Source organism: Colletotrichum phormii (assembly GCF_030913505.1).
Source record: "Colletotrichum phormii strain CBS 102054 chromosome Unknown BDP81scaffold_16, whole genome shotgun sequence".
In the NCBI taxonomy this organism is placed as follows: domain Eukaryota; kingdom Fungi; phylum Ascomycota; class Sordariomycetes; order Glomerellales; family Glomerellaceae; genus Colletotrichum; species Colletotrichum phormii.
Window position 1 is genome coordinate 990,205 of NW_026851458.1, and position 23,036 is coordinate 1,013,240.

A 23,036-nucleotide genomic window follows, 5' to 3' on the forward strand; every position below is an offset into this window, starting at 1 on the left:
TCATCCACAGCTCCCGATTGAGGTGAGCTGTCCACCTTGAATGATGACTAAGACACCTCGCATAAAGGTATCCACATCGCTCAGGCGGCAGAAACACCCAAAGTGGTTCACCGCCCTGTGGTGCCCCGCGCTGGCCCCTGCGCATTGGGCTGTCTGGGGCCTCTGGGCCGACAGTGACAGCGCCTTCAGGCGCAAGCCAGCTGAATTACACCGGTGGCCCCTTCTATAAGGAGATGTCCCACCAACCTAACCCACCAAGGGACCTTACCTAAGATCCGGGCCGCATTGCACTCACCTTCCTCCCACTTCGCAACCCCTCCAACTCTGAACATCTACGCTGCTGCGGTATCTTTCCGTCGCCCTTTGACAAACACACCAACCCCAAACCTCTCGATACCCACACACAACTCATCATGGGCGCAAAGGTTCCACGCAACTTCAGGCTCCTCGAGGAGCTTGAGAAGGGCGAGAAGGGTCTCGGAGCAGGTACTTGAGCCCCTCTAACGCAGCACCAAGCAAGCCGCCCTGCGCACCTCGCATCTCTTACTGACTCTTTCCGCTGCAGAGGCTTGCTCCTACGGTCTGAACGATGCCGAAGACCTCTTGATGTCCGACTGGAATGGAACCATTCTTGGACCCCCTCACGTCAGTATTTCCTTTGTTCCTACCGGCCACCATTGAGGTGCTGCGCATCGCTGACCGGTCCTTTGCAGAGCGTTCACGAGAACAGAATCTACTCCCTCAAGATGCATTGCGGTCCCAACTATCCCGACGAGCCTCCCACGATACAATTTGTGAGCCAGGTCAACCTGCCCTGCGTCAACTCTCGCAACGGCGTCGTCGACCACAGACAGCTTCCCTGCCTTGCCAACTGGAAGAGAGACAACACCATGGAGACCGTCCTCATTGAGCTTAGAAGGTATGTTGGGGAAGATGCATTTCGGTGCAGGCTGAAGTGCTGTAAGCCCTCTTAAGGCGAGGCTAACCTTCGTTTCTCCAGATACATGGCGGCTCCTGCGAACAAGAAGATCCCCCAGCCTCCCGAAGGTTCTACATACCCGTAGTGACCTATGTTCATGATTCCCAACGATGCGCGAAAGAGGATTTGGCTGGGTAGGTCGGGCTGATTATCGGTACACATGGCATGGGTAGTATGGCTCAATGATTACGACTTTTCTTCACACCCAAAGTTCTCTTCCCCCATTTTGATGTGCTTGTGAAAGGACTCCGAAGGAAGACAATGTATCGTCCTGCTTTGAGAGTCTGGACAGAGTGTGACGCAGCAGGACACCGTCAAAAGCATGCACCTCTACGGGTGTGAGACTCAGATCTGGGTACCACATTCTGGGCTACATCTGCTGACTCCATGCTGGACTTTGATCTTCTTAGACACTCGCAGTTTTCCAGGCGGCAACCTTACTAGGGGTCAGTAACTGCGTAGGAATCATGTTAGAGTGAGGTAGGTGATGATGGATCCTATGATTGATTATCGTGGTGACTGGCATAATGCTGAATGTTTTGAGATCTGGGTTTCATGACTAGCCAACATCAATACGGTTACGGTCCAATGCGAAATCAGAGTTATCCGGGCTTCAAGTCCGTTGCGAATAGATGTGCCGTCTGGTCTCCAGGCTGACGATGCAAGGCCTCGTGTCTGGGATGTCCTGGATGCCCATGGTACCACGGAACGGGAGCATCAGAGCCGGTGGGCCTCGGCCGATGCCGTCGGCTAATTATCGGTAGGCAGCTACAGCCTCCGTCATCCATGGGATTTTTTTGCCCCGGTCATCAAACGACGGGGGATCCACCGATCTTCTTTGGCCTTAGCTGATGACCTGAGTGAGAGCTGTTCTGGAGCTCGCAACATCCATCTGATCCACGCATCTCAATCTATGTCAATGCAGCAGACATGGCTTCGGCGGTAACCAAGGCCGCACTCTCCGCGCCGTTGCGACGGGCTCTCGTCCAGTCGCAGTCGCGCGGCTTCCAGACCAGCACAAAGAGCCTGCTTCCATCAGCATTCGGCTCCAGCTCCAGCATCCCGCCATCCTACTTCCAGAGGTCGTCGCTCCCCGCCAACACCGTCATCCGCTTCGTTCCGCAACAAACAGCATGGATCGTTGAGCGCATGGGAAAGTTCAACCGCATCCTCGAACCCGGTCTGGCTATCCTCGTCCCCTTCATCGACCGCATCTCCTACGTCAAGTCACTCAAGGAAAACGCCCTCGAGATCCCCAGTCAGAGCGCCATCACCGCCGACAACGTCACCCTCGAACTCGATGGTGTCCTCTACACCCGCGTCTTTGACGCCTACAAGGCCAGGTTTGTTGACACGCCCTCCACGATCCCATTGTAGCATACTGACCCTCTTTCCCCCAGCTACGGAGTCGAAGATGCCGAATACGCCATCTCCCAGTTGGCGCAAACCACAATGCGATCCGAAATCGGTCAGCTGACCCTCGACCACGTCCTCAAGGAGCGGGCCGCCCTCAACACAAACATCACCGCCGCCATCAACGAGGCCGCCCAGGCCTGGGGTGTCACCTGCCTCCGTTACGAGATCCGCGACATCCACGCCCCCGCCGGCGTCGTCGAAGCCATGCACCGCCAGGTCACCGCCGAGCGCTCGAAGCGCGCAGAGATCCTCGACTCCGAGGGTCAGAGGCAGTCGGCCATCAACATCGCCGAGGGTAAAAAGCAGAGCGTCATTCTGGCGTCCGAGGCCATGCGCGCCGAGCAGATCAACAGGGCGTCTGGTGAGGCCGAGGCCATCCTCATGAAGGCCAAGGCTACCGCCGCCGGTATCGAGGCCGTCTCCAAGAGCATTGCCGACGGCGAGGATGCTGCACAAGGCGCCATCAGCTTGTCGGTTGCCGAGAAGTACGTTGACGCTTTTGGCAAGCTGGCCAAGGAGAGCACGGCTGTCGTCGTCCCCGGCAACGTGGGAGACATCTCTAGCATGATTGCCACCGGCCTGAGCGTCTACGGCAAGGTTGGCCAGGCGCAAGCCAGGACGATGGCGAAGCAGCTCGTCAACAACGAGGAGTCCGACGGAGGAACGTCTGGAGAGCCCAAGCAGCTGAAGGCTTCGGTGCTTGAGAGCTTCGACCAGACGGCAGGACAGAAATGAATACCTTACAGAGTACGGAGCCGGCGTTGATGGACAGACATACAAGATAGGAGAATCGCCGGGTGTCACATTATGTACTAGTACTACCCACTCAACCAAAAAGACGGGCGAGGGAAATGCCCATGCATACCATAGGTTCAAATTGACTTGATCAAAATCATCGTTGGCACACTGTCTTGCGTGATGTTGAAGTCCCGTACAAGCTTAGCATCCGTGGACTGACGCGCTGCCTTGGTAATTTCCAGGTCTCACCGCTACCGTATTCACCACCATGTGAATACGCAGGAAGCCTTCATATATCCCTTCAAGTCCATTCCTGTCACCAGCACAGCAGGCGCCTTCCTAGGTCGGTTGGTCAGGTCAAACTGGCTGGGTGGCGGAGTGGTTCAAGGTCAACAACATTCAATGTCTTCGCCCATAGCCTACTCGACGACAGGCTTCGAGTTCGAATCCCAGCATGAGCACTAAGAGATATAGCCACACCGGTCGGTGGTGAGCTCTTTTCTTCTTTTCTTCTTTTTTCTTTTTTGTAAAAAGAAAAAAAAAAGGAATACAAAAGGCTCGGCGTGTTCAGACCGTCCCTGACTTATTCCTAATTAGGAACTTAGGTGTAGCTAGAAAACTTAGGGCCTAGAAAAATGAGAGGTTCTACCTCACACTTATTTCTCATTTCATGGTCCATCGAGATGAATCGATTGCTTTGAGAAGAGGTTCATCACTGCCATGATGCCATCAGAGCTCTCACTTACGCTGTAACATGTCATTGCTCGGTGCTCGCAACATTATGAGCGGAATAGTTTTATAGCACTGGCAGATGATAGAAACCGGGATTTATTAAGGCATGAGTTATCTGGGCTCGCGTCACCTTGTTTCGCCGTAGGAATATCAATGAAGTGCTTTTCTGAATAGCTCAAATGGGGGCAATTCACCTCGAAATGAGACCGTCAACGTGTTGAACATGCTATGCGTAGCAGTCCGACTGTAATACACATCTTCGTTTCAGTGCCAGCGGGCAGCACCGACTTATCGAGCAAGAATTTGCAGCGGATCGACGGGTCTATGCTCATGCCAGGACTTAGAAGAAAGCTGACTAGAAACGTGAACCAACTTGGAGGATGACAAAGTGTAATGCAATGATGCGGTTGAGTAGTTATCAGTGTCCATCTTGATAGTGGAACAGGGTAGCGGGCCTAAAGGCATCACATTTTGAGAGCGTACTTTAGATATCTCTAAATAAATACTTAGATTATTTACAACATGAATGGTATATAGATATCCGTGTAGCTCAACACGCGAGGAGCATGAAGCTGCTCATGGCAATACCCAGGCAGCTCTTACTGTGCTAATAGTAAGGTTCCAACTTGGCCTTGTCAAATTCAAACATAACCATACATGGGCCCTCGTATTCGGGGCATTTCCTCTAAGATAGACTTCATTTTCTCAAGCAAGTGCATTGGATGAACACATGCCAGTACCCACGAAATGGAGCTGCCACCTAGGTATCTCGCGTACATCGCAATCTCAAAGCTATAGCATAAGCACGCTTATGGTCCTACTGACAGCATAAGGACTCAACCGGCCAGTACATGTGTGCCATCCATGAACTCCTTCATGAGATGGACACATCCTTTCGCGAGCGAACATGTCTGACAGATGTGATTGATGCTTGGGGCAATGGACACTCTGCGGAAACATATGCATGGAGATTTCGCTAAATCTTTGATTGAGCTCACGACCAAGCTGCCGAAAGACTTCTTCTGCTGATATACAGCCGTACTTTTACTGTAAGAGCTACAAGTAACTCAATATTACCAAGGCTAAGAAGCCAAACTCATTCACTTCAACATAAGGCAACGAGACACTGTCACAGATACACTTTGACCGGTGACGTAGGGACTCTAGACTTACAAAGGATATAAGAAGACCGAAGAATGAGGGAAAAGGATAGCAGCACGTGCAGCAGACCAAGATGTTGGAGACAGACATGCATGTCCCTTCTGACACGATGCCTGCCAACAAGATACACGAGCATGACCTTGCGTGGTACAAGATGCAAACCGCATATCCAACCTAGCCGGACAAACACCGATCCTCCAGATCAAAAGAAGAAAGGAAGGGGAACAAGGAGAAACATCCTCAACATCGGCAGTCGAAAATTGCCCCTCGCACGGCCAGCGTTACCCCGCGAAGACATTAAATTTTTTTTCATCACGATGTTCTCTACCCCGCCAACTGGAACACCGGCGGCGGGTCCCTCTCCAGCACGACGCTCAGAGTTGTTGCAGGCGCGATCTCGCAAGATGCAAGCGAGTGGACAAGAAAGGCCGGGTGGTCATGCGGGCCTTGCCTCTCGACTCGCCTTCTCTGGCTCTTGGCTTTCCTCGAGGTTGAGTGAAAGCCCGGGGGCGAAGGTGAAGGGCGAGGGGGGGCGGGGTCGTGTCGGAAAGCGGGCGACGTCGTATCAGCATCGGCGAGATCTCTCGCGGCCGAATCCACGAGCGTGGTCTTGTGGCAGGGGAGCCGAAGGAGGCGATGGATCATGGCGTATCTTTCAACGGATACATACAAACAGGCGGGCTGTAGCCCTTGGCAAGGTCGGCTTCTGCACCTCGCTGACCTCACCAAGCTGACTGGAGCTTACCGAACACCCGTGATGCAGTTTGCCTGCCGCCTTCGCGCGGCACAGCACCGTAGGCTGGCGCCCTTCTTCTCAGCTGTTAGCCTGTTTCGAGATGTCAGCTCTGCATGATGGGACTGTGAGGTTTAGCGGGCGCCGGCCCGTTCAACTTTGGGGGATTTGCCGTGTTAGGGTTTGCGAAACTTCGACAACGCGGCCGAAGAAACCGGGGACGGGCAGCAATGAACATGTTTGGCAATGGGCCGCGGGAAGGGGGAGGGGGCATGCCCGACTCGGACTCTCTTACCCAGGCCTTTGTCAGTGGAGTTTTGGCCCTCGTTACCGTGTTGTACGGAACATCGACCGACGGAGGCGGCCGCGTCAGGGTTCATGATGAGCGAAGCGGGCTGGTTCTGGCAGATCAAGGCCGTCTGGCAGTCAGGGCCAGGAAGAGTTGCTGTCACATCAGGGTTCCCGTCTCCGGCTTCGCGAAGGGGTCAACGGAGCAGGGAAGGAATTCGAACAAGAAATGCGGTCAACAAGCGGCTTGCGCAACTGGTGAACCGAGCTCCGATGATCAACCCGGTAAGGGTTTGAGCTTTTGGGGGCCTCAAAGGCACAAGGGGCGGTTATCTCAACCTTCTTTGCTTTTCTAATTCCTCTGGCAAAAATGGGCACATGCACCTTTTGTCAAGGGGAGGGGGGCAGGATCACCATCTAGCATCGGGGCGGGACTGTCAGAGAAGAGGGCGTTGGCCCTTTATGCCTAAAGCATGTCGATTTCGCGGCGAGATATGTCTGATCTACACCCACGCAGCTAGGTATTACGGGCAAAATACAGAGGTAGCGTCCAATGAAGATGGACAAGGCCTGCCGAATAGTTGCAATGCTCTATTGTCCTCATAGGCTTGAAGCAGCGCATATCAAAATTTGCCCTTTGAAAATGACAAAACAATGATGGCCTCCGCGTCGCCTGAAAAGGCCGAGGCCCCCTGGCCGCTTGGTTCCGGAGCTTCGACATTCCAAGCTGGCAAGCTCTGGCCGTGAGTCCACTTCTCATGCCGAATGTGGACGGTTACGGAGACGTTGTAGCATAGATAGTAGGAAAAAAACAGACGAGAGAAGCAGGGTGACGAAACAACCTCGTAGGCACGGTGGCACGCAAAGTCACGATGGGATGGGACGGGATGGGATGGGATGGGGCTGATGGCAACCGCCTCATCCACAGCAGATCTTGGTTAGCCTTACTCTGCAGCGGGGCTGGGATCTTGGATGCGATGGATCGTCGACATTCCTATTCTGAAAAATCGTTGCGACGCTCGAGGGGGTGTGAACCGTGAGGGGTGGTTTGCTAGCGCAGCCAGCTTGCTGCTTTGCTTGGATTAAAGTGCAGGGCGATGTTGCAATCCCAATATGGATGCGAGAGCATCCGTGCTGCAACGACGGGCCAAAGCTCCAACTACTTCCAAGTTTAACAGGAGCTTTCGTCCGAAGGATGATGTGGTGGTGGTGTTGAGCGAGTCAACCCGAGTCGAAGTGGCAGCCCGGTCCGAACTCTGCTCCGCAAACTCTGCAAGTTTGCTAGAGCGATCAGTGACGAGCCGTGTCTGTGTGTCCCATCATGGCGTTTGCTCGTGTGGAAGGTGTTCTTGCGGATGTGCCATAGATCTTCCCCGAGAGGTCCCCGAGAGGGTGCTTGCTTCGATTCTGTTTGCCCTCTGCTGTCAAGGGCCTTGTATGGTCGCTGATCCGGATCAGCGAGTTGAATTAGACCTCGCAGCAGCAGCGTGCCGTGTACCGTCTTCGAACCTCGTCTTGTGAGACATTGCGGCGCCAGATGCCATGCGTGCCATGTTCAGGCTCAGGCGATAGACGCCAATCTATCGATCAAGGGTTCACCCGATTCAGGCGGGACAGGCCTGAAGGAAGAACCCCGACTGTCACTGCATCCGTACCATAGGATCTATCTTGGGGAACCGGTGGGATGGTCATCGCTTGGGCTTTTGAAGTTGTAACCGTCGAACTCCAGTCGACTTACTCGTCTGTACCTGTGTTGACAACTTCAACTGGTGCATTGTAGTGGTGACACGGTAATAAGCGACAGCTTCGGCGCCAACTCATCCGATGTTTAGTCTCGACAGCGACGATAAGCGTTTGGGGGGCTCGAGTCCGATCCGGTCCAGCATCAGGGCGTCCTCGACCCCTCGGTCACCACAGGCGAGAGAGGATACCTCAGCTCACTCTGTCAGAGCGGACCCTGTTTGCCTGTCAAACCTGAGCTTGGCTTGGCTTGGCTTGGCTTTGCTTTGCCTGGCGTGCTTGGTGGATACGGCAACTGGCGATACTGCTATTGACAGGGCCGGTCTTTAATCATGTGGTCAACTCATCCCGGTCTCTGACCGCGGTCCCCTTTCGATCGTTAATCTCACCGATGATGGGCAATCGACTCAAGCGAGATGTGGTCAACGTATTCCCCCTGGTCTTCAGCCCATGAGACCAAATTCACCAAGACACCATTGGAAATCCTTAAGTGGGATCTGATCTGTATCCGTAATCGTACGAAAGATAGAATGTCAAGTTTGCTCTGTGTTTGCGGGTGACAGGCGCATGAACCACGGGCTCCCGTCTCTGGCATCGGATCGTTGCCCCCTTTGTTTGTACACTATCCATACGCAGTAGACGCACAATTTGACAGCTGTGAACTATTGGACTGGAAACCGGACGGTGCTGTTGCACGTCCCCACGGGTCCCCTAGGATGTAGGTATGTCTTCGTAGTGCGAATACGTTTGACGGCTGAGGCGCTTTGGCTTCAATTCAAACATTGTACTCGGAAAGTCGGACGCGAGTCCACGACACACATGTCTGCGCGTCCAAATTTGTTTCTGGGCAAATAGGATACGTTTGTCAAAGGTTCCTTGTGGCCTGTCCAAGTGGAAGCGAACCTGGGTTGCCCTCGCTGTGCAGCTCGTGATGGACGTGTACACGGACGCCAAGTTTCGACCGGATACATCATTGAACATGGAATGGCAGGCTTCGGAAGTGGAGTTTGACTTTGCCGCTTGCGTGTAGCGCCGCGGTGTTACCGTGAACATGTCGGCACAAGGTCAATCCCACTCTGTTCTACGGGAACCTCTCGTACATAGTCGTAGACCTCGTTGGAGTGGGTGAAGCCAAGCTGTTACTGCCTTGAGGCTTGTGTTGGAGCGGCACCGGTTCGTCGATGATCTATCCGTTCTGGGCAACGGGCTTTGGTACCTGCTGGAGATGTTGTTTGCCCGTTGTTGTGCCTGGAAGTATCCGTAGGATTGAGTAAGTTGTAACGACCCCGGTCTCCTAGTCATACTCTTGTGAAGTTGTGAAGTCATGATTTCCACGCCTCGCGTCTTTTCGCAGACCACTCCAGGGCCTTGACGAAGATGGATGGAAAGATAACCTCCCGTGTCTGTCTGTGAGTCTGCGACGTCGTCGTCGACGAGAGAGGGTCTGTGAGTCGTGGGCCTTACTGCCGTGATGTCCGTGTCCGTCCCAAGGCAAGTGATGGACCTGTCGAGAGCGGCGCCTAGCCCGATGAAGTTCGTCCCTCATCCCAAAAAAAGGGGGCTCGTTCGCGAAGGGACCCGACGATATGGACCAGCCTACATGGGAACGCTTACAAGTCTGGACGAAACCGGTGCTCTCGCTCGCCGCCGCAAAAAGCAAATCCTTCGTTCCAACTTCCCGCAGGACAGACTAAGAACTGCTTCTCGTGTTTTTTCTTTTGGTTTTGTGCTCTCAACGTCCTCAATGTCCCTCTCATTCTACCCCAAACAGTGTCATCTCCAAGTGGTCAGTCGATACGAGTCAGGAAAGTAGCAGTGAAGCTCTCTCTCTGCTGCATCTCATGCGTCGCAAAATAAAGTCGCAGCATCGACTGAGTCGGTCTTAGATTGCTTGCTTGCTTTTGTCGCCTGCAGAGTCTGATGAGAACAGACGTTGGAAACGCTCGATCTCTTCCACGTTGCCTTTTTGTCCTGGTGGGAAATGTTGGCATTGGCCGCGTTGTTGTCTCCGTTGCGAACGTACTAGGCTCAAGCAAGCAGTGCTTGCTCATTAATAACATTGACTCCTTTTTTTGCAAGCATCTCAGCCACGCCGTCCCCATCCCCAGGCCATGTCGAGTGGCAGAGCAGCAGCAGCACGCCAGCTTGAACAACGACTTCTGAAAGTGGGCGGTGGGCACGTAAGTAGTCCACAGTCGCAGTGGTCTAGCCCGCCCCTCTCTGCGAAAAGAAAAGAAAAAAAAGACATTCCAGAATACGTGGAGCATTTCGTAAGGCCCGGAACATGGGGCCAAGTTCAGTCAGGGGGCGTTCCTTTCGACCACCGCATATGGATGGGCCGCCCGTCTATCTGCTGGGTTCGGAAACGGCGGGATCGTGAAGTGACACTGATACTCGCGAACCGAAGCAGCCAGCGAGCTGAGATTCTGAGTTGGCAAAGCATAAGCTGGCGGCGGGTGGTGCCATGGTGCGGAACGACGCCAGCCGGACCCCGTAGCCTCTGGGCAGAGAAAGGCGTTTGCATGGCACAATGAGCTTGCCTCTATGCTGCGTTGTTGCCAACTGTGCCATGATCCATCGTCCTGTCAGCTCAACTATCAGCAGCCTCCTAAACGGTGGGCCTCTCGATGTTGGCTGTCCCGCACCAGGCCGTTTCAAGAGACATGTCGCCCACTATACGTCCGGTCCTGCTGCTTTGAGAAGGCCTAATAGTGATAGGTCATCCGCATACTGGGGAATTCTGAGACAAGACCAGGACAGAAGCGGATGATCAAGACCACCCGCGATCCATCGGATACTGGCTCTCATAACGGCCAGAGGCGGTGTCGCTCTGCGACTCCTGGGTTCTGAGTATTGATTCTGTGATACCCATACCCGCAGGCGCACGAAGTGCTTCCTGTGGAGAGGCAACAAGGCTAAAAGGGGGTGACGGGTGATCGGGACACGAATCGCTACTGAAGCTATTGCCAACAAGTGCCGTTACTACGATGACCGGTGTATGCAGATTTGCGATCCGGAGCTGAACTTTGTAAATTGAATGCGGCGTACGGTCCACGGTTAGGCAGAGAGGCCCAAAGCGCTCATTGACCTTTCGGACGTCGATGACTATGGGTTTATGGAATAATGGCTGTTGAGCCTTGAGGCCCAGGATTTTTCTGCTGAATGGCGTCGCTGATCATCCCCGATGAGACTGTGGGAAGTATGCCCACCGCCCGTAATGGGCAAAGACTCCTCCACACTTTTTCAGGGGCCCCGGCGATGCCCTGCAGAGATCATTCATTGGAAACCTGGGAAGGCATTCACGAGGAGTCCCTCGGTTGGCGACTGGGGGGCAGAAGACTCGGGGAGGGGGGGGGGGGGTCGCGGTTTCGCGCATCCACTGCCATTCAAGCCCCTGCTCGACCTCCGCTGTCAAATTGATTAAAAGAATATTGGGCGGTGATTGCGAGTGTCATCGGTGTCGTCTTCACGCTCTCGTCATCCATCCGTTTGTTCTATCGAGCAGATGCCCCGTGCTTCCCGCGTCTTGTCCGTCCTGTTTCCGTTCCCTCTCTCTGCCAGCTGGATCCCCTTGGTCCATGGCTGAGGGTTGCAACCACTGCCACTGGTGAATCCTTAGGATCCAGTCCGTAGTTGACTATTTGTGTGTACGTATAGCTATAGGCATTTTCTCCTTTGCAATATCGAAATCATGGTTCAGGGGTGTGTTTCTGCCGGCCGACAACCCCTCTGCCTTAGCCCCGGGTGTCGTTGTGCAGCGCGGGAGGGGACCAAGAAAGTGCCAGGCCGAGGGCCGGTCATTGGAGGCCAGCACGAGGAGGTACTTGGAGCCTTGGAGGAGAGACGATTTTGGCGTTCGCGGTCTGTCCGACGTGCTCTTTTACATTCCCACCGTCTCGTGTGGCTTGCAAGGATTGCGTGCGGTGGACCGCCACCATCCATGCAGAATCTGGACGGCTTCCCACCCTAATCACCTACAAGTCAGGCAGTCCCCAGCCAAGGAGGGGAGATGGATCGAGGCGAAAAAGGTGGATGACTTAGAGTAAAGGGTAAGAGGGTGCGGTATGTAAGGTTCAGGTGGCCATCCAAGAGGCCGTCACACGTCAAAGTGCCTTGCCTGGTGGTGCTGGGTAAAATTTCCAAGTTCCATTTCCCTTTTGTCCCCCAATATCATAATCGCTGTTCCCTTTCCAACACACACTTTCTGAGGAAGAGGGAGGGCCCTGAATCTGCTTTTTTCGAGTCTGTACTCTTTACCGCCTCAAAGGTCTCATGTTCGACACGTGGAGGAGTAGCCCATTCGAAGAAATAGTTAGAAAGCCGAGAGAGCCCGTCTGGCCCGGACCGATCTGGAAATTGTGCCGGTGGAGACGCAAGCAGAAGTTTGGCTTATTACCCCCCCCCCCTTCGTCCTGGGTGCCTTCGTATGACGGCCATCGTCTCATTTCTTTGTGTCGCTGTCGGAGTGGGAGGATCGCTCGGGAGGAATCTGTTCAGCTGTGCAACCAAACCATTTTACTACAACGAACCACGAACGAAGGAAACCAACAAGAACCACAGCAGCAACTTGCCATTGGGAGGAAAGGAAACATTGAGAAACAATACCAACATCGCATGGAGAATCGTCGTCCTGTCTGGCTCACCATAACCGCATGCATCGATAGCGCGGGTTGTCAACCTGCTTTGACAAGGTAGTTAGTTCCCTCCACTTCCCAACCACGAAGCTCTGTCATATGAAAATCCGCCTGGCCAAACCCACGGCAGCTTTTCTACTTCAAAAAGCTCTTTGCAGCTCTTGGCGGGGAAAGGCTTTTACAAGATAGAAAAGATCTGGGCTGATCAGAAGGACAGAGGTCGCCGCCGCGCCGGTTCGTCGAGATGGGGCGAACCTCTAGATTCACATTCCCCGTCCCCGGGAGGAAACAGAAACCGCCATTTGGTCCGATTGTATCGGGGCCCATGTCGAAAGCGCAAAAGATTCTGGGGACCGCCGAGATCAACATCGACGCTCCGCGACAATGGGATTCCGCCTCCAACTCTGGCATCAGCGTATGCGTATCCGAAAGCACGGCGACTTATAACGCGAGCGAGAGAAGCCGAGGAGTGATGCGCCATGAAGAGGAGGGCAGCTACGCAGGGAATAATCGCAATAATAGGAACAACGCGAACGCGCAATGGGAGCAGGAGTCCGAAATCGTGCCGGCTTTCTTGACGAATCGATTCGCGCAACTGAGCACAGAAGGCGGCCAGCGAGAGTTTACTACCGAGACATCGAGTCTCGCCCGACGTGGCTCAAACTCGACCATCACGTCGTGGTACGACAAGACAAAGATGCCTCTGTCGATATCGCAGCAGACATCCTCCTCCGCCATGGCCAAGGGCCTACCGCAGAAAGCCAACGCCGTCCTCGATATCGAAGGCCAGTCATCCACCAATGTCCCGGCACCGTTGAACCTGAAAGCCAAAAAGAGGCCAAGCCGACTAGATCTTGGGCCCTTGTTGTCTCGGGCCAGGCACAACAGCTTAAAGGGCAAATCCGACCCTCAGCGAGCGAGCTCCGTACACGGGCACGAATACACCAACCGATCACCCTCGCTTGCCTCGCCCAAAAGCACACAACCGCCGATGCAGCAAAGAATCGAAAGGAAACTTACTAGAAAGAGTACGTATGACGGCCTCAACTCGACGGGAAGCCGCCCAAGAACAGGTTCCAGCAGCCGCAGGGGCGCCAACGATATGAGCACATTGCCCAACCTGTATGAGCATTACGAGCAAATGTCATTCGACCAAGTCCTGGGACACGACGGTCCTTTGGCTGCTGCATCAACTCATTCTCTGAACAGTGTCGCTCATACGCCACTGAGATCACCGTCGACCACGGACCATCAAAGGAAGAACTTTTCGAGGCCTCCCCTGAGACACGAGGGAACGACGTCAACATACCAGCCTCAATTCGGGCCATTGCCAGAATCTTCTTCCACATCAACCGGCCATCAGCAGATGCAGCCCGATCGCGACTGCGCATCAAGCGTCTCAAGCCGCTATACCAAGACGTCAAAGGCCTCCAAACGAACAAGCCAGAGTCTAAACGGTTCTGACTTGATGGAAAAGAGTGTGCTGTCGCTGTCGTCAGACTCGGAAGACGACTTCTTCCCCGACTCCGTCTCGAAATTCACCGGGGGTTCCCGCAGTAGTGATGCAGGCAGCTTGGCTCCCTCTTCGCTGAGGTCGACGCATTCGCGAGATGCCCCGTCATTGGGACAAGGCTCAAGGAAGTCTGTCAAGCATGCCAGCTTTGCCCCGACCAACACATATCTCACCATTCCTAGCAAATCGCCGCCGAGCAAACCAGTCAGTGTCAACTCGCGGATGAGCTCTCTACCTTCAACTACATATCGGCCTCCACCGGCTGCCTCGAATCGGTCGTCACAGTACTCGACCATGTCAACATCAACAACTGACTCCGTGACCAACTCCTTGAATAACTCTCTGAGCAACAACCGACAAAGCCGCTCGAGCTACGGCGTTCAGGAGGCGCGCGTGATTGCCGTGCTTCCCCCGCAAGAATCACATGCAATCCCAAATCGTATGATGAGCAACCCGCCCCAGCGCATGCTATCCACAAAGTCTTCCTCTGTCCATTCGGTCGACCAGCCAACCCCGCCCATGAGCCCGACATCAGTGGAGTCTTTTATGAGTTCCGGCGGTGGCGCCGCCGCGGACACCAACAACACCGCAGACTCCCGCTTCATGGCCGTCACCCGACAGGAAGAGATGCTGCTCGCAGCTCTCCGAATGAAGCGGGCGCGCATGCGCGAGTCGATCCTGGCCGAATACGAAGGCGAGTCGAGAAGTTCTTCCTCTTTCCACCAGCGCAACTCTTCGCAAGGCACCATCACCGAGATGGAATGGCCCGAACCGCCGCAGACCCTCCGCCACCAGACATCAGCAACCTCGAACAGCACCATCAAGGCCGGATCGCGCGCCTCTGAAAGTCGCCCGGCGTCGTTGGTCAGAGGCCGGAGTCATAATCGCAGCAACTCCCGCCACCTGGACTTCCCCGCGCCCTCCTCGCAGCCGGTCTCCGGAGCATCCTCGAGGATGGGTAGCCTGCGGAAGACGAGACCGGTTCAGGAGACGACGACACAACAACCGAGCGAATCCTCCAAGCAGGAGCGGATTCTCCTCTACCTAGACAGGCCGGTAGGCAACGTCAACTCGATGGACTTTGCGGAGCCGAGCCCGGACCTGAGCGACTTTATGGACTTTGACAACGTCAGCGAGGAAGACGAGGAGTTCACGAGCGGCATGTCCATGTTTCGAAACCGCGACCACCACCGCTTCACCATGGGCAGCATGAGCAGCAAGAGCCGGGGACGGATGCTGATGACGGGCGAGAGGGTCCGGCACGAGTTCTCGCCGCTGAGACCGAGGGGCGGCGGCGATGACGACGACTACAACGTCGGGAGCCGGAGCGCGAGCACGAAGAGGGCGCCTACTACCGAGATTGCCGAGAGCGATAGCGACGTCGAGCCCATGTTTGGGATCCCGAGGCCGGATTCGCCCGTGTCGCCCGAGGGTACCCTGGGTCTTCCTCATCAAGGACTGTCGAAGAAGAAGGCTGTCCGGCTCAGTGCCGTCGGCAACGCGGGAGTCGAAGCCGGCTGGTGGGGTGATGACGGTTGAACTGTTTTACAGGTTGGAGAAGTTTTTTTCTCCTCGGAACAACAGAAAGTCTTCTTTGTCTCTCTCTCTCTCTCTCTCTCGTCGTGTGGGAACGATTTCCGACAAATCTTCTTCATGATACCCCTTGCACATGAACAACGTCACTTTTCTTTTCTCTTTGTCAATAACAAGATCCACTTGCTGTACAAAAGATTCTCTTAACGGATATAACAAGAGGCGAGGTGTTATTGGGGCCCCAAGGGACTGGCGGGATGGGATAATTGTGATTCGGGAACTGGAATGAAGCGGGAGGCCGGGGGCATTCTTTGCATGAGCCATTTGCATTTTTTTATCTTTTCTGATTTATCTGTTCTTTTTTGACCCTCGAGATAGGGGCTACCCTGCATCACGCCCAGTCGAAACCATTCTCTATTGAATGTAATACTATTACACGGTGCTCTTGGATGGGAGGGAGGAGCGGCGTAATGAGAGCATCAAACAAGTACTTAGGGAGGCGAAGGCCTTTGAGAAGAAGGTCGCTAGCTGAGGAGAATACAGCAAAGTGTTGAGAGCCAAATCAAAGTCGATGATGAGATGGACCATCAGGCGAAAACATAGCACGTAAGTCATTCGATAACGAGATAACCTCAACCTCCTAGTCGTCTGCCTTTTCTTATCCCATAGCCAACATCATACCTTCTAGCAGCACCACCCTTGCGTACTTGACATCCCCTTGACGAGCGCTCTAATGGCGTCACCTACGTAACAATGGCCTTGCTGATGAGCTTATCTATTTATCAGTTACGGCAATACTTCAAAAGCATCGATGGAGGGATACTCGGCTTGTAGTACGTCAACATCACGCAAAAAAACACATGCCAATACGAGATTTGATCGAATCAATTTAAATTAAAGGCACATACATCAGTGAGGGTCGGTACAAGCTCAACCTTGATTAGATATTAAAAAGAGTTCACCCCCCGGCGGGGGCTACATCTCTAGTGCTCATGCTGGGAATCGAACTCGAACTCGTAGCCTGTCTTCGAGTAGGCTGTGGGCGTAATTGAATGTTGACCTTGAACCACTACCACTCCACCACCCAACCAGTTTGACCTGACTAACCGACCTAGGATGGCGCCTGCTGTGCGCCCGGTGACAGGAACGGGCTTGGAGGGGTATATGAAGGTATTCTGTCGTGGTATATTGTATTGAACCGGATGAATATACCCACGTCCACATGACCGTGGCCCTCGTGTACAACGCCCCAGCAATCCGGCTCCTTTGATTCATCGTCCTCATTGTCCTTCGCACTGTAATTCAACATAACTTCGCGAAGGGATTGAATTCACGATAGACATATCCAATGAGTTTAGATAAAGCAGGATGAACTCTACAAGGGGATGATATGATACGGTCAGAGCGGTATGCCCCGCATCCGACGCGGGGTAGAGATAGGAACGACCAGATCTGCAAGGGAGCCCGAACCTCATTCTTCTCTCATGTAAACACCATGTGTAGCTCATAAGATGTATACACTCATCAGAAATCATCTTCTCCTTCTACCCGGGACCACCCTGGTTCTGGCAGCCGGGTTGGGTCCATCAGACCAGCAGAAACCACTTACATCCCGGACCTGTCTCGCCCCACTGCCCGCGTCGGACCCCCGAGCCGGCACAAGCAACTTCCCGGATTGCACCCGGGACCCCCTCTGTTCCATCAACGTGTGCGACGAGACCCTCTCCGCGAATCAACGCGCCAAGGCGCTGGTAGCTGAGCTCACGATATGGGAGAAGCTGGATAACCTCGTCAACGAGGCGCCCGGCGTTCCGCGACTCGGGATCCCGCCGTATGAGTGGTGGTCCGAGGGCCTCCACGGCGTCGCGTCGTCGCCGGGCACAAAATTTGCAGAGAGCGGCAACTTCAGCTACGCGACGTCGTTTCCGCAGCCGATTGTCATTGGCTCGGCTTTTGATGATGAGCTGGTGGAGGCTATCGGAGCCGTGGTGAGCAAGGAGGCGAGGGCGTTTAGCAATGATGGCAGATCCGGACTTGACCTCTACGTGAGTGAAGACTAAAAGTCATGCCATTCAGATCAGATGTTGACAGAGTCCTAGTCTCCAAACATCAACGCCTTTAAAGACCCCCGCTGGGGACGCGGCCAAGAGACACCCGGCGAGGACCCCTTCCACCTCCAACACTACGTCGCGGCAATGCTCACAGGCCTCGAAGGATCCTCCGACCCATCCAGCAAAAACCTCATCGCGACATGCAAGCACTACGCAGCAAACGACTTTGAGCACTACAACGGCGTCGACCGCGCCGGCTTCAACGCAATCATCACGACCCAGGACCTCTCCGAGTACTACCTCCCGCCCTTCAAGACATGCGCCGTCGAGAAGAACGTAGGCTCCTTCATGTGCAGCTACAACGGCATCAACGGCACCCCACTATGCGCCAATGCGTACCTGCTGGAGGATATCCTCCGGCAGCACTGGCGATGGGACGGCGAGGGTCAATACGTCTCCACGGACTGCGACTGCGTCGCCCTCATGGTCTCGTACCACCACTACGCGCCGGACCTCGGACGCGCCGCCGCGTGGTCAATGAAAGCCGGCACCGATCTGGAATGCAACGCCTTTCCCGGCTCCGAAGCCCTACAGCTAGCGTGGAACCAGTCCCTCGTTTCGGAGGAGGAGGTCGATCGCTCGCTGACGAGGATGTACACGGCGCTCATCTCCGTCGGCCAGTTCGACTCTGCCCGCGAGCAGCCGTTGCGATCGCTGCTCTGGCGGGACGTCGACACAAATGAGGCGCGGGAGCTCGCGTACAGGGCGGTCGTCGAGGGCTCGGTGCTCCTCAAGAATGACGGGATCCTGCCCCTGTCCGCGGATTCGGGCAGGAAGTTTGCGCTCGTTGGGCCTTGGGCTAAAGCTACGACGCAGATGCAGGGTAATTACTATGGTCCGGCGCCGTACTTGATCTCCCCGTACCAGGCTGCTGAAGATCTCGGACTCGACTTCACGTATGCCCTTGGCTCCAAGATCAGTGCCTCGGATGACTCACTTTCCGATGCACTCAACTCAGCCAAGGAGGCCGACGTGGTCATCTTCGCGGGCGGCGTCGACAATACCCTAGAAGCTGAAACACTCGACCGCAAGACGCTGGCCTGGCCTGAACCTCAGCTTGAGCTTCTACGCGCTCTCGCCGAGGTCGGTAAGCCGGTCATCGTACTGCAATTTGGCGGCGGGCAGGTAGACGACACAGAGCCCCTGGCTAGCGAGTCCATCAGCGCGATCCTATGGGGCGGGTACCCAGGCCAGTCCGGAGGCAAGGCCATCTTCGACTTACTCTTTGGGCGCGAGGCGCCGTCTGGGAGGTTATCCGTCACGCAGTACCCGGCGATCTACAACGAAGCGGTCCCGTCGACGGATATGAATCTCCGACCGGTACCGGGTAACTCGGGCCTCGGGCGGACGTATATGTGGTATCTCGGCGAGACGCCCGTGCCGTACGGCTTCGGCTTGCACTATACGACCTTTGACGTCAAGCTCAGAGCGCTTCAGGAGCCTGCTATTACCTCAACTGAAGAGCTTACACCTCTAGAAGACAGCGAGGACGCGTCTAGCGTCCCATCATGGCAAAAGACCCTGGAGAGGTCAATGCTGACTGTTGCCGTGACGGTCTCCAACACGGGGAAAGTTGCTTCGGACTACGTGGCACTGCTGTTCCTCAGATCGGATGCCGGTCCCGAACCTAGGCCGCTCAAGACTCTGGCGGGGTACACCCGCTTTAGAAGTATCCAACCCGGCCAGGCGGCGGTGAAAGAGGTCGTCGTCACTGTGGAACGTCTGGTACGGGTCGATGAACTGGGGAACAGAGTGCTGCATCCTGGGTCGTATGAAGTGTTTGTGGATCTGGATAAGAAAGCGGTGCACGAGTTTCACGTGGGTGGTCCAGCTGTGGTGGTTGAGAAGTTTCCACAGCCAAGGCCTTAGAGGTGCTCGATTACGTCTGGTGATGAGGAGGCACCAGAAGACGTACATTGAAAGGCAGGCTGGAAGGCTCTGAGGTTAAAGTAGGAATAAATCCCTTTGTCGCCATGATCGACCTGACAATCTTTGATTCTACTCGCGTATTGTTCTTCGCCGTCAGAAACCTCGAAGAAAAGCGGAAGGCTCATCCCTCGGCTGCTTACAGCAACTGTGAGAATACCGAGATCCAATTATATGAATAATCGAGACCTAGTCGATGAAAATGGATGGAACATCTGTTCTTATTCCTCAAAGAGTCTATTGCGTTGTTGATTAGGTGGTAAGATGACACACCACTCTGCCCCGAAGCAGGCCAACCAATGGTCAAAAGACGTCTCAACCTTCAACATCGTGGAAATCATCCTGCGCCTTTCAAGAACACTCTCATCGGTGTCTAGATGCCTCCTCGCGGCAACGGACCCGGACTCGAGGCGGGAACTCGTCCCCAAATACTGTCGAGTTTGACCTCATCATATGCTTCGCGATGCCCAACTCTCAGTTTCCATCCAAGCGACGTCCAATGTAAGAATGAACATCAGGCACGCAAACATTCGACACATTCGTCGCCAGATTCTGACACTCGGCATCCGTATACAACTCAACTATTCCCACCACGTCAGCAAAACCACTCATTCACCACTCCATCTTTGCCTCCCCCAGAAACACACAACAAATACTCACAGCTAAAAACAGGCGTAAGCCCACTCGCCGAAAACTTCTTATACGTAGAATTATCAATCCCAACCGGAATCCGGTTACACTGTCCCACGTCATCGGGCGAAATCGCCATGGCCTGGCCCCGCAGCGTTCCCGTCTCCATCTGCAGCGGGTCCCCCGTGCAATCAGAGGCGGCGTCGTAGAACATTTTGATGGTGCCCATGATTGGTGTCGCGGTCGCGGTGGCGGCGAGGGCTGCGAGGGCGGCGGTAAGGGTTGTGAGCTGCATTTTTTTTTTTGGTGATGTTGGTACGTGGATGCTTGTTGTTAGACTTGGGTAGGAGTTGCAAAGAGGTCGGCAGGGCGTTGAAGGTGAGGGCGTTCTCAAATATTTAAGTCAATTCATGCGGTAAGGTCACTTCCACCGACATACTGGGGTTGTTATTGTTGTTGTGGAACTCTTTTCCTAAATTAATATACGATTTCTACGGGGATCGGGGAAACTTAGCGGTCTTGGTCCCCTCTAAGCCTCCATTGATCTACAGAAAAAGGTTCGCTGGAAGCTCGTATTTTTAGTGTTTATTTTCGGTCATGCAAAAGGGAGAAAGGCTCCACCGGCCGGCCCTCCCGTTCATCCAGTCAATGGGCAATCCGCTTCCCAACAAGGATGGCACTGTTTGACAGTGACGATTCTCGCAGAGAATAGGTTTTCGGTAGTGACCGAGACCGATTTTTGCGGTTCTGGAAGAAGAGATTCTCTAGACAAGAGGGTGAAATACTCGGATCTGTCCTGCCAACTGTCCCAGGATCATGAGAGAAGTTGATCGATCGATTGTCTTCTTCAGTACGAAGTAAGGCAGACCTCTATCTTGCCAGACTGCTTCACCGTAAAACACGATGTGCTTTCTTGAGAGGAAGCGTCAAGGACTGAGGTAACAGGACAATCTCCCTCCCCTCCAGCCTCAATCACACAACTCCATCGACGTCCAAATAAATTCGCCATTGAACTCACGCTTATCAATACATGTATACTGTCGTGTCGTTCCAACTGACTAATCCATCACTCCATTCGCAAAGGATTCATCCTCTGCCTGCACAACAACTGAAGGCTTCAGACATGATTGGTCAATGGCTCCAGGCACCACCAGGCACCAGCTGCGCCTTGATGGCCCAGAATGCCTTGTGACTAAGCGGGATGAGGTAAGCCGAGTGACCTCCTGCTTGAGATGGTCCAAGCGTCTTGACTCTGGATTGCCATACAAGAAGAGGTCCAACTTCGCCCAAGAGTTGGCGATGAATATCTTTCGCGGAACATTGTTTTGCTTGCTATTAGTATCAAGAGTGAAGAAGGACTGGATTATATCTGAAAAGTCTGCTGTCTTAGATAGCGACATCTTCGTCTCTCGAGTCACAAGGCAGTCTTGAAGCTGGTTCAACGCCACCAAAGCAGCTTTCGAAAACACCAATGCCGTCAACGACAGTCACACAGAATGCTCGTGCAGCCAACAACCGACACCAAGCACACAACAACGAACACCGACGCCCCGAGAGACCTACACAAATCCTCGACATCAATGTCTGGGGAAGCGGTGAAAATAGCGAATTAGGCCTCGGCCCCCGCATCACCGGCGCCCCAAAACCTCGCGCGCAAAAGCTTCTCCAGGGCTATGACATTGTCCAGATCTCCGCCGGGGGCATGCATTGCGCTGCATTAACCAACGACGGCGAGGTGCTGACGTGGGGTGTCAACGACGACGGGGCGCTGGGTCGAGTAAAGCCCCCAGATGCACCAGAGGAGGGTCCGCAAGACTTGCTGGATCCGTTCGAGAGTACACCTGGGCTGGTGCGTTTCGAATATGACCTCGACATCGTCCAGGTCGCGACGACCAATAGCGCATGCTTCGCTCTCACTTCCGAAGGCATTGTGTACGGCTGGGGTAGTTTTGCTGTAAGCCCATCATCTTCTCTTCCCTCCCTACGTATCCCCGCTAACGACTCTCAGGGAGGAGACGGCAACTTTGGCTTCCTATACAACAAGCCGCCTCAAACCACTGAGCGTCACCCTGTGCCTATTCCCGGCCTGAATGATATCGTGGAACTAGCCGGCGGCGCCAACCACGTCCTCGCTCTCACCCACGACGGCGACGTCTTTGCCTGGGGCTCCGGCGAACAAAACGAACTAGGAAGACGCCTCCTCGCCCGCCGTCGCTTTGAGAGCCTCATCCCCCAGCGCGTAGGTCTGCCCAGACACCAGATGGCCAAGATCTTTGCGGGGTCACATCATAGCTTCGCCATTGACGTCCGCGGAAAAGTCTGGGCCTTTGGGCTGAATAACTTTGGCCAGTGCGGTGTCCCGACACGGGAGGACACTGGCTTTACGACCATCATATCGCCGACAATCGTCAAGAGCCTCGAGGGGTACTCGATCCACCACATCGCCTGCGGTCTTCACCATTCCATTGCTTGTACCGACGAAGGGAAAGTCTTGGTTTGGGGCCGGTGCGATGACGGTCAAATGGGCATCGATCTGAACGCCGTACCCCACGAGAACATCATCTTCGTCGCGAGAGGGAGGCCAAGAGTACTGAACGTACCGACCGTCGTTCCTGGTATGTTTCTCTCAGCTTTGAGCCTAAGCCCCAAAACTTACCAGCCCCTCTTAGCACCAATTGCCGACTGCGTGGCGGCTGGAATCGACAACTGCTTCACAGTTTCCCGACATGGCGACGTGTTTGCCTGGGGCTTCTCAGCCAGTTATAACACCGGACTTGCGACCACGGACACTGTAAAGGAACCGACCGAGATGCGTCGCAGTGGTGCTCTTACGTTCGTCGATGCGGGCGGCCAGTTCGGTATCTCAGCAGGGCCGCGCTTGCGTTGAGCTTCAAAAAGTCCA

The 23,036-nt window shown here is 54.5% G+C and overlaps 9 protein-coding genes across 9 annotated transcripts; 7 read left to right on the plus strand and 2 right to left on the minus strand.

Annotated features, from left to right (window-relative positions):
- Nucleotides 1-413: 413 nt before the first annotated feature.
- On the plus strand, nucleotides 414-1,064 carry BDP81DRAFT_325491 (ubiquitin-conjugating enzyme; the record flags this gene model as incomplete). The annotated part of the gene is made up of 4 exons (XM_060584982.1): nucleotides 414-486; nucleotides 566-645; nucleotides 714-919; nucleotides 1,001-1,064. The coding sequence occupies 4 exons, from the start codon at nucleotides 414-416 to the stop codon at nucleotides 1,062-1,064; spliced, it is 423 nt and encodes a 140-aa protein (XP_060442704.1).
- An 845-nt stretch (nucleotides 1,065-1,909) lies between these two features.
- BDP81DRAFT_325622 (uncharacterized protein) lies at nucleotides 1,910-3,130 on the plus strand (the record flags this gene model as incomplete). The annotated part of the gene is made up of 2 exons (XM_060584993.1): nucleotides 1,910-2,322; nucleotides 2,380-3,130. The coding sequence occupies 2 exons, from the start codon at nucleotides 1,910-1,912 to the stop codon at nucleotides 3,128-3,130; spliced, it is 1,164 nt and encodes a 387-aa protein (XP_060442705.1).
- A 1,739-nt stretch (nucleotides 3,131-4,869) lies between these two features.
- On the plus strand, nucleotides 4,870-5,875 carry BDP81DRAFT_65667 (uncharacterized protein). Its single transcript, XM_060596114.1, has one exon. It carries the CDS (start codon nucleotides 5,062-5,064, stop codon nucleotides 5,758-5,760), a length of 699 nt encoding a protein of 232 aa, XP_060442706.1. The 5' UTR covers nucleotides 4,870-5,061; the 3' UTR covers nucleotides 5,761-5,875.
- A 3,578-nt stretch (nucleotides 5,876-9,453) lies between these two features.
- Nucleotides 9,454-10,134, minus strand: BDP81DRAFT_65673 (uncharacterized protein). Its single transcript, XM_060596115.1, has one exon. It carries the CDS (start codon nucleotides 10,052-10,054, stop codon nucleotides 9,575-9,577), a length of 480 nt encoding a protein of 159 aa, XP_060442707.1. The 5' UTR covers nucleotides 10,055-10,134; the 3' UTR covers nucleotides 9,454-9,574.
- Nucleotides 10,135-11,882: 1,748 nt separating this feature from the next.
- BDP81DRAFT_433681 (uncharacterized protein) lies at nucleotides 11,883-12,659 on the plus strand. The gene has a single exon (XM_060590881.1). The coding sequence runs from the start codon at nucleotides 12,214-12,216 to the stop codon at nucleotides 12,433-12,435; it is 222 nt and encodes a 73-aa protein (XP_060442708.1). The 5' UTR covers nucleotides 11,883-12,213; the 3' UTR covers nucleotides 12,436-12,659.
- BDP81DRAFT_65721 (uncharacterized protein) lies at nucleotides 12,371-15,686 on the plus strand. Its single transcript, XM_060596117.1, has 2 exons — nucleotides 12,371-12,481; nucleotides 12,639-15,686. The coding sequence occupies exon 2, from the start codon at nucleotides 12,666-12,668 to the stop codon at nucleotides 15,471-15,473; it is 2,808 nt and encodes a 935-aa protein (XP_060442709.1). The 5' UTR covers nucleotides 12,371-12,481; nucleotides 12,639-12,665; the 3' UTR covers nucleotides 15,474-15,686.
- Nucleotides 15,687-16,978: 1,292 nt separating this feature from the next.
- On the plus strand, nucleotides 16,979-19,447 carry BDP81DRAFT_396800 (glycosyl hydrolase family 3 N terminal domain-containing protein; the record flags this gene model as incomplete). Its single annotated transcript, XM_060588236.1, has 2 exons — nucleotides 16,979-17,512; nucleotides 17,567-19,447. 2 exons carry the CDS (start codon nucleotides 16,979-16,981, stop codon nucleotides 19,445-19,447), a joined length of 2,415 nt encoding a protein of 804 aa, XP_060442710.1.
- A 531-nt stretch (nucleotides 19,448-19,978) lies between these two features.
- On the minus strand, nucleotides 19,979-20,429 carry BDP81DRAFT_396801 (uncharacterized protein; the record flags this gene model as incomplete). Its single annotated transcript, XM_060588237.1, has 2 exons — nucleotides 19,979-20,085; nucleotides 20,165-20,429. The coding sequence occupies 2 exons, from the start codon at nucleotides 20,427-20,429 to the stop codon at nucleotides 19,979-19,981; spliced, it is 372 nt and encodes a 123-aa protein (XP_060442711.1).
- A 1,176-nt stretch (nucleotides 20,430-21,605) lies between these two features.
- On the plus strand, nucleotides 21,606-23,021 carry BDP81DRAFT_396802 (regulator of chromosome condensation 1/beta-lactamase-inhibitor protein II; the record flags this gene model as incomplete). The annotated part of the gene is made up of 3 exons (XM_060588238.1): nucleotides 21,606-22,088; nucleotides 22,143-22,749; nucleotides 22,804-23,021. 3 exons carry the CDS (start codon nucleotides 21,606-21,608, stop codon nucleotides 23,019-23,021), a joined length of 1,308 nt encoding a protein of 435 aa, XP_060442712.1.
- Between the last annotated feature and the right edge of the window lie 15 nt (nucleotides 23,022-23,036).

Excerpts from the sequence above, each read along its gene's own strand:
- BDP81DRAFT_433681 (XM_060590881.1), top strand. The coding sequence starts at position 12,214 with ATGACGGCCATCGTCTCATTTCTTTGTGTCGCTGTCGGAGTGGGAGGA.
- BDP81DRAFT_65673 (XM_060596115.1), bottom strand. The coding sequence starts at position 10,054 with ATGCTCCACGTATTCTGGAATGTCTTTTTTTTCTTTTCTTTTCGCAGA.
- BDP81DRAFT_65667 (XM_060596114.1), top strand. The coding sequence starts at position 5,062 with ATGAGGGAAAAGGATAGCAGCACGTGCAGCAGACCAAGATGTTGGAGA.
- BDP81DRAFT_65721 (XM_060596117.1), top strand. The coding sequence starts at position 12,666 with ATGGGGCGAACCTCTAGATTCACATTCCCCGTCCCCGGGAGGAAACAG.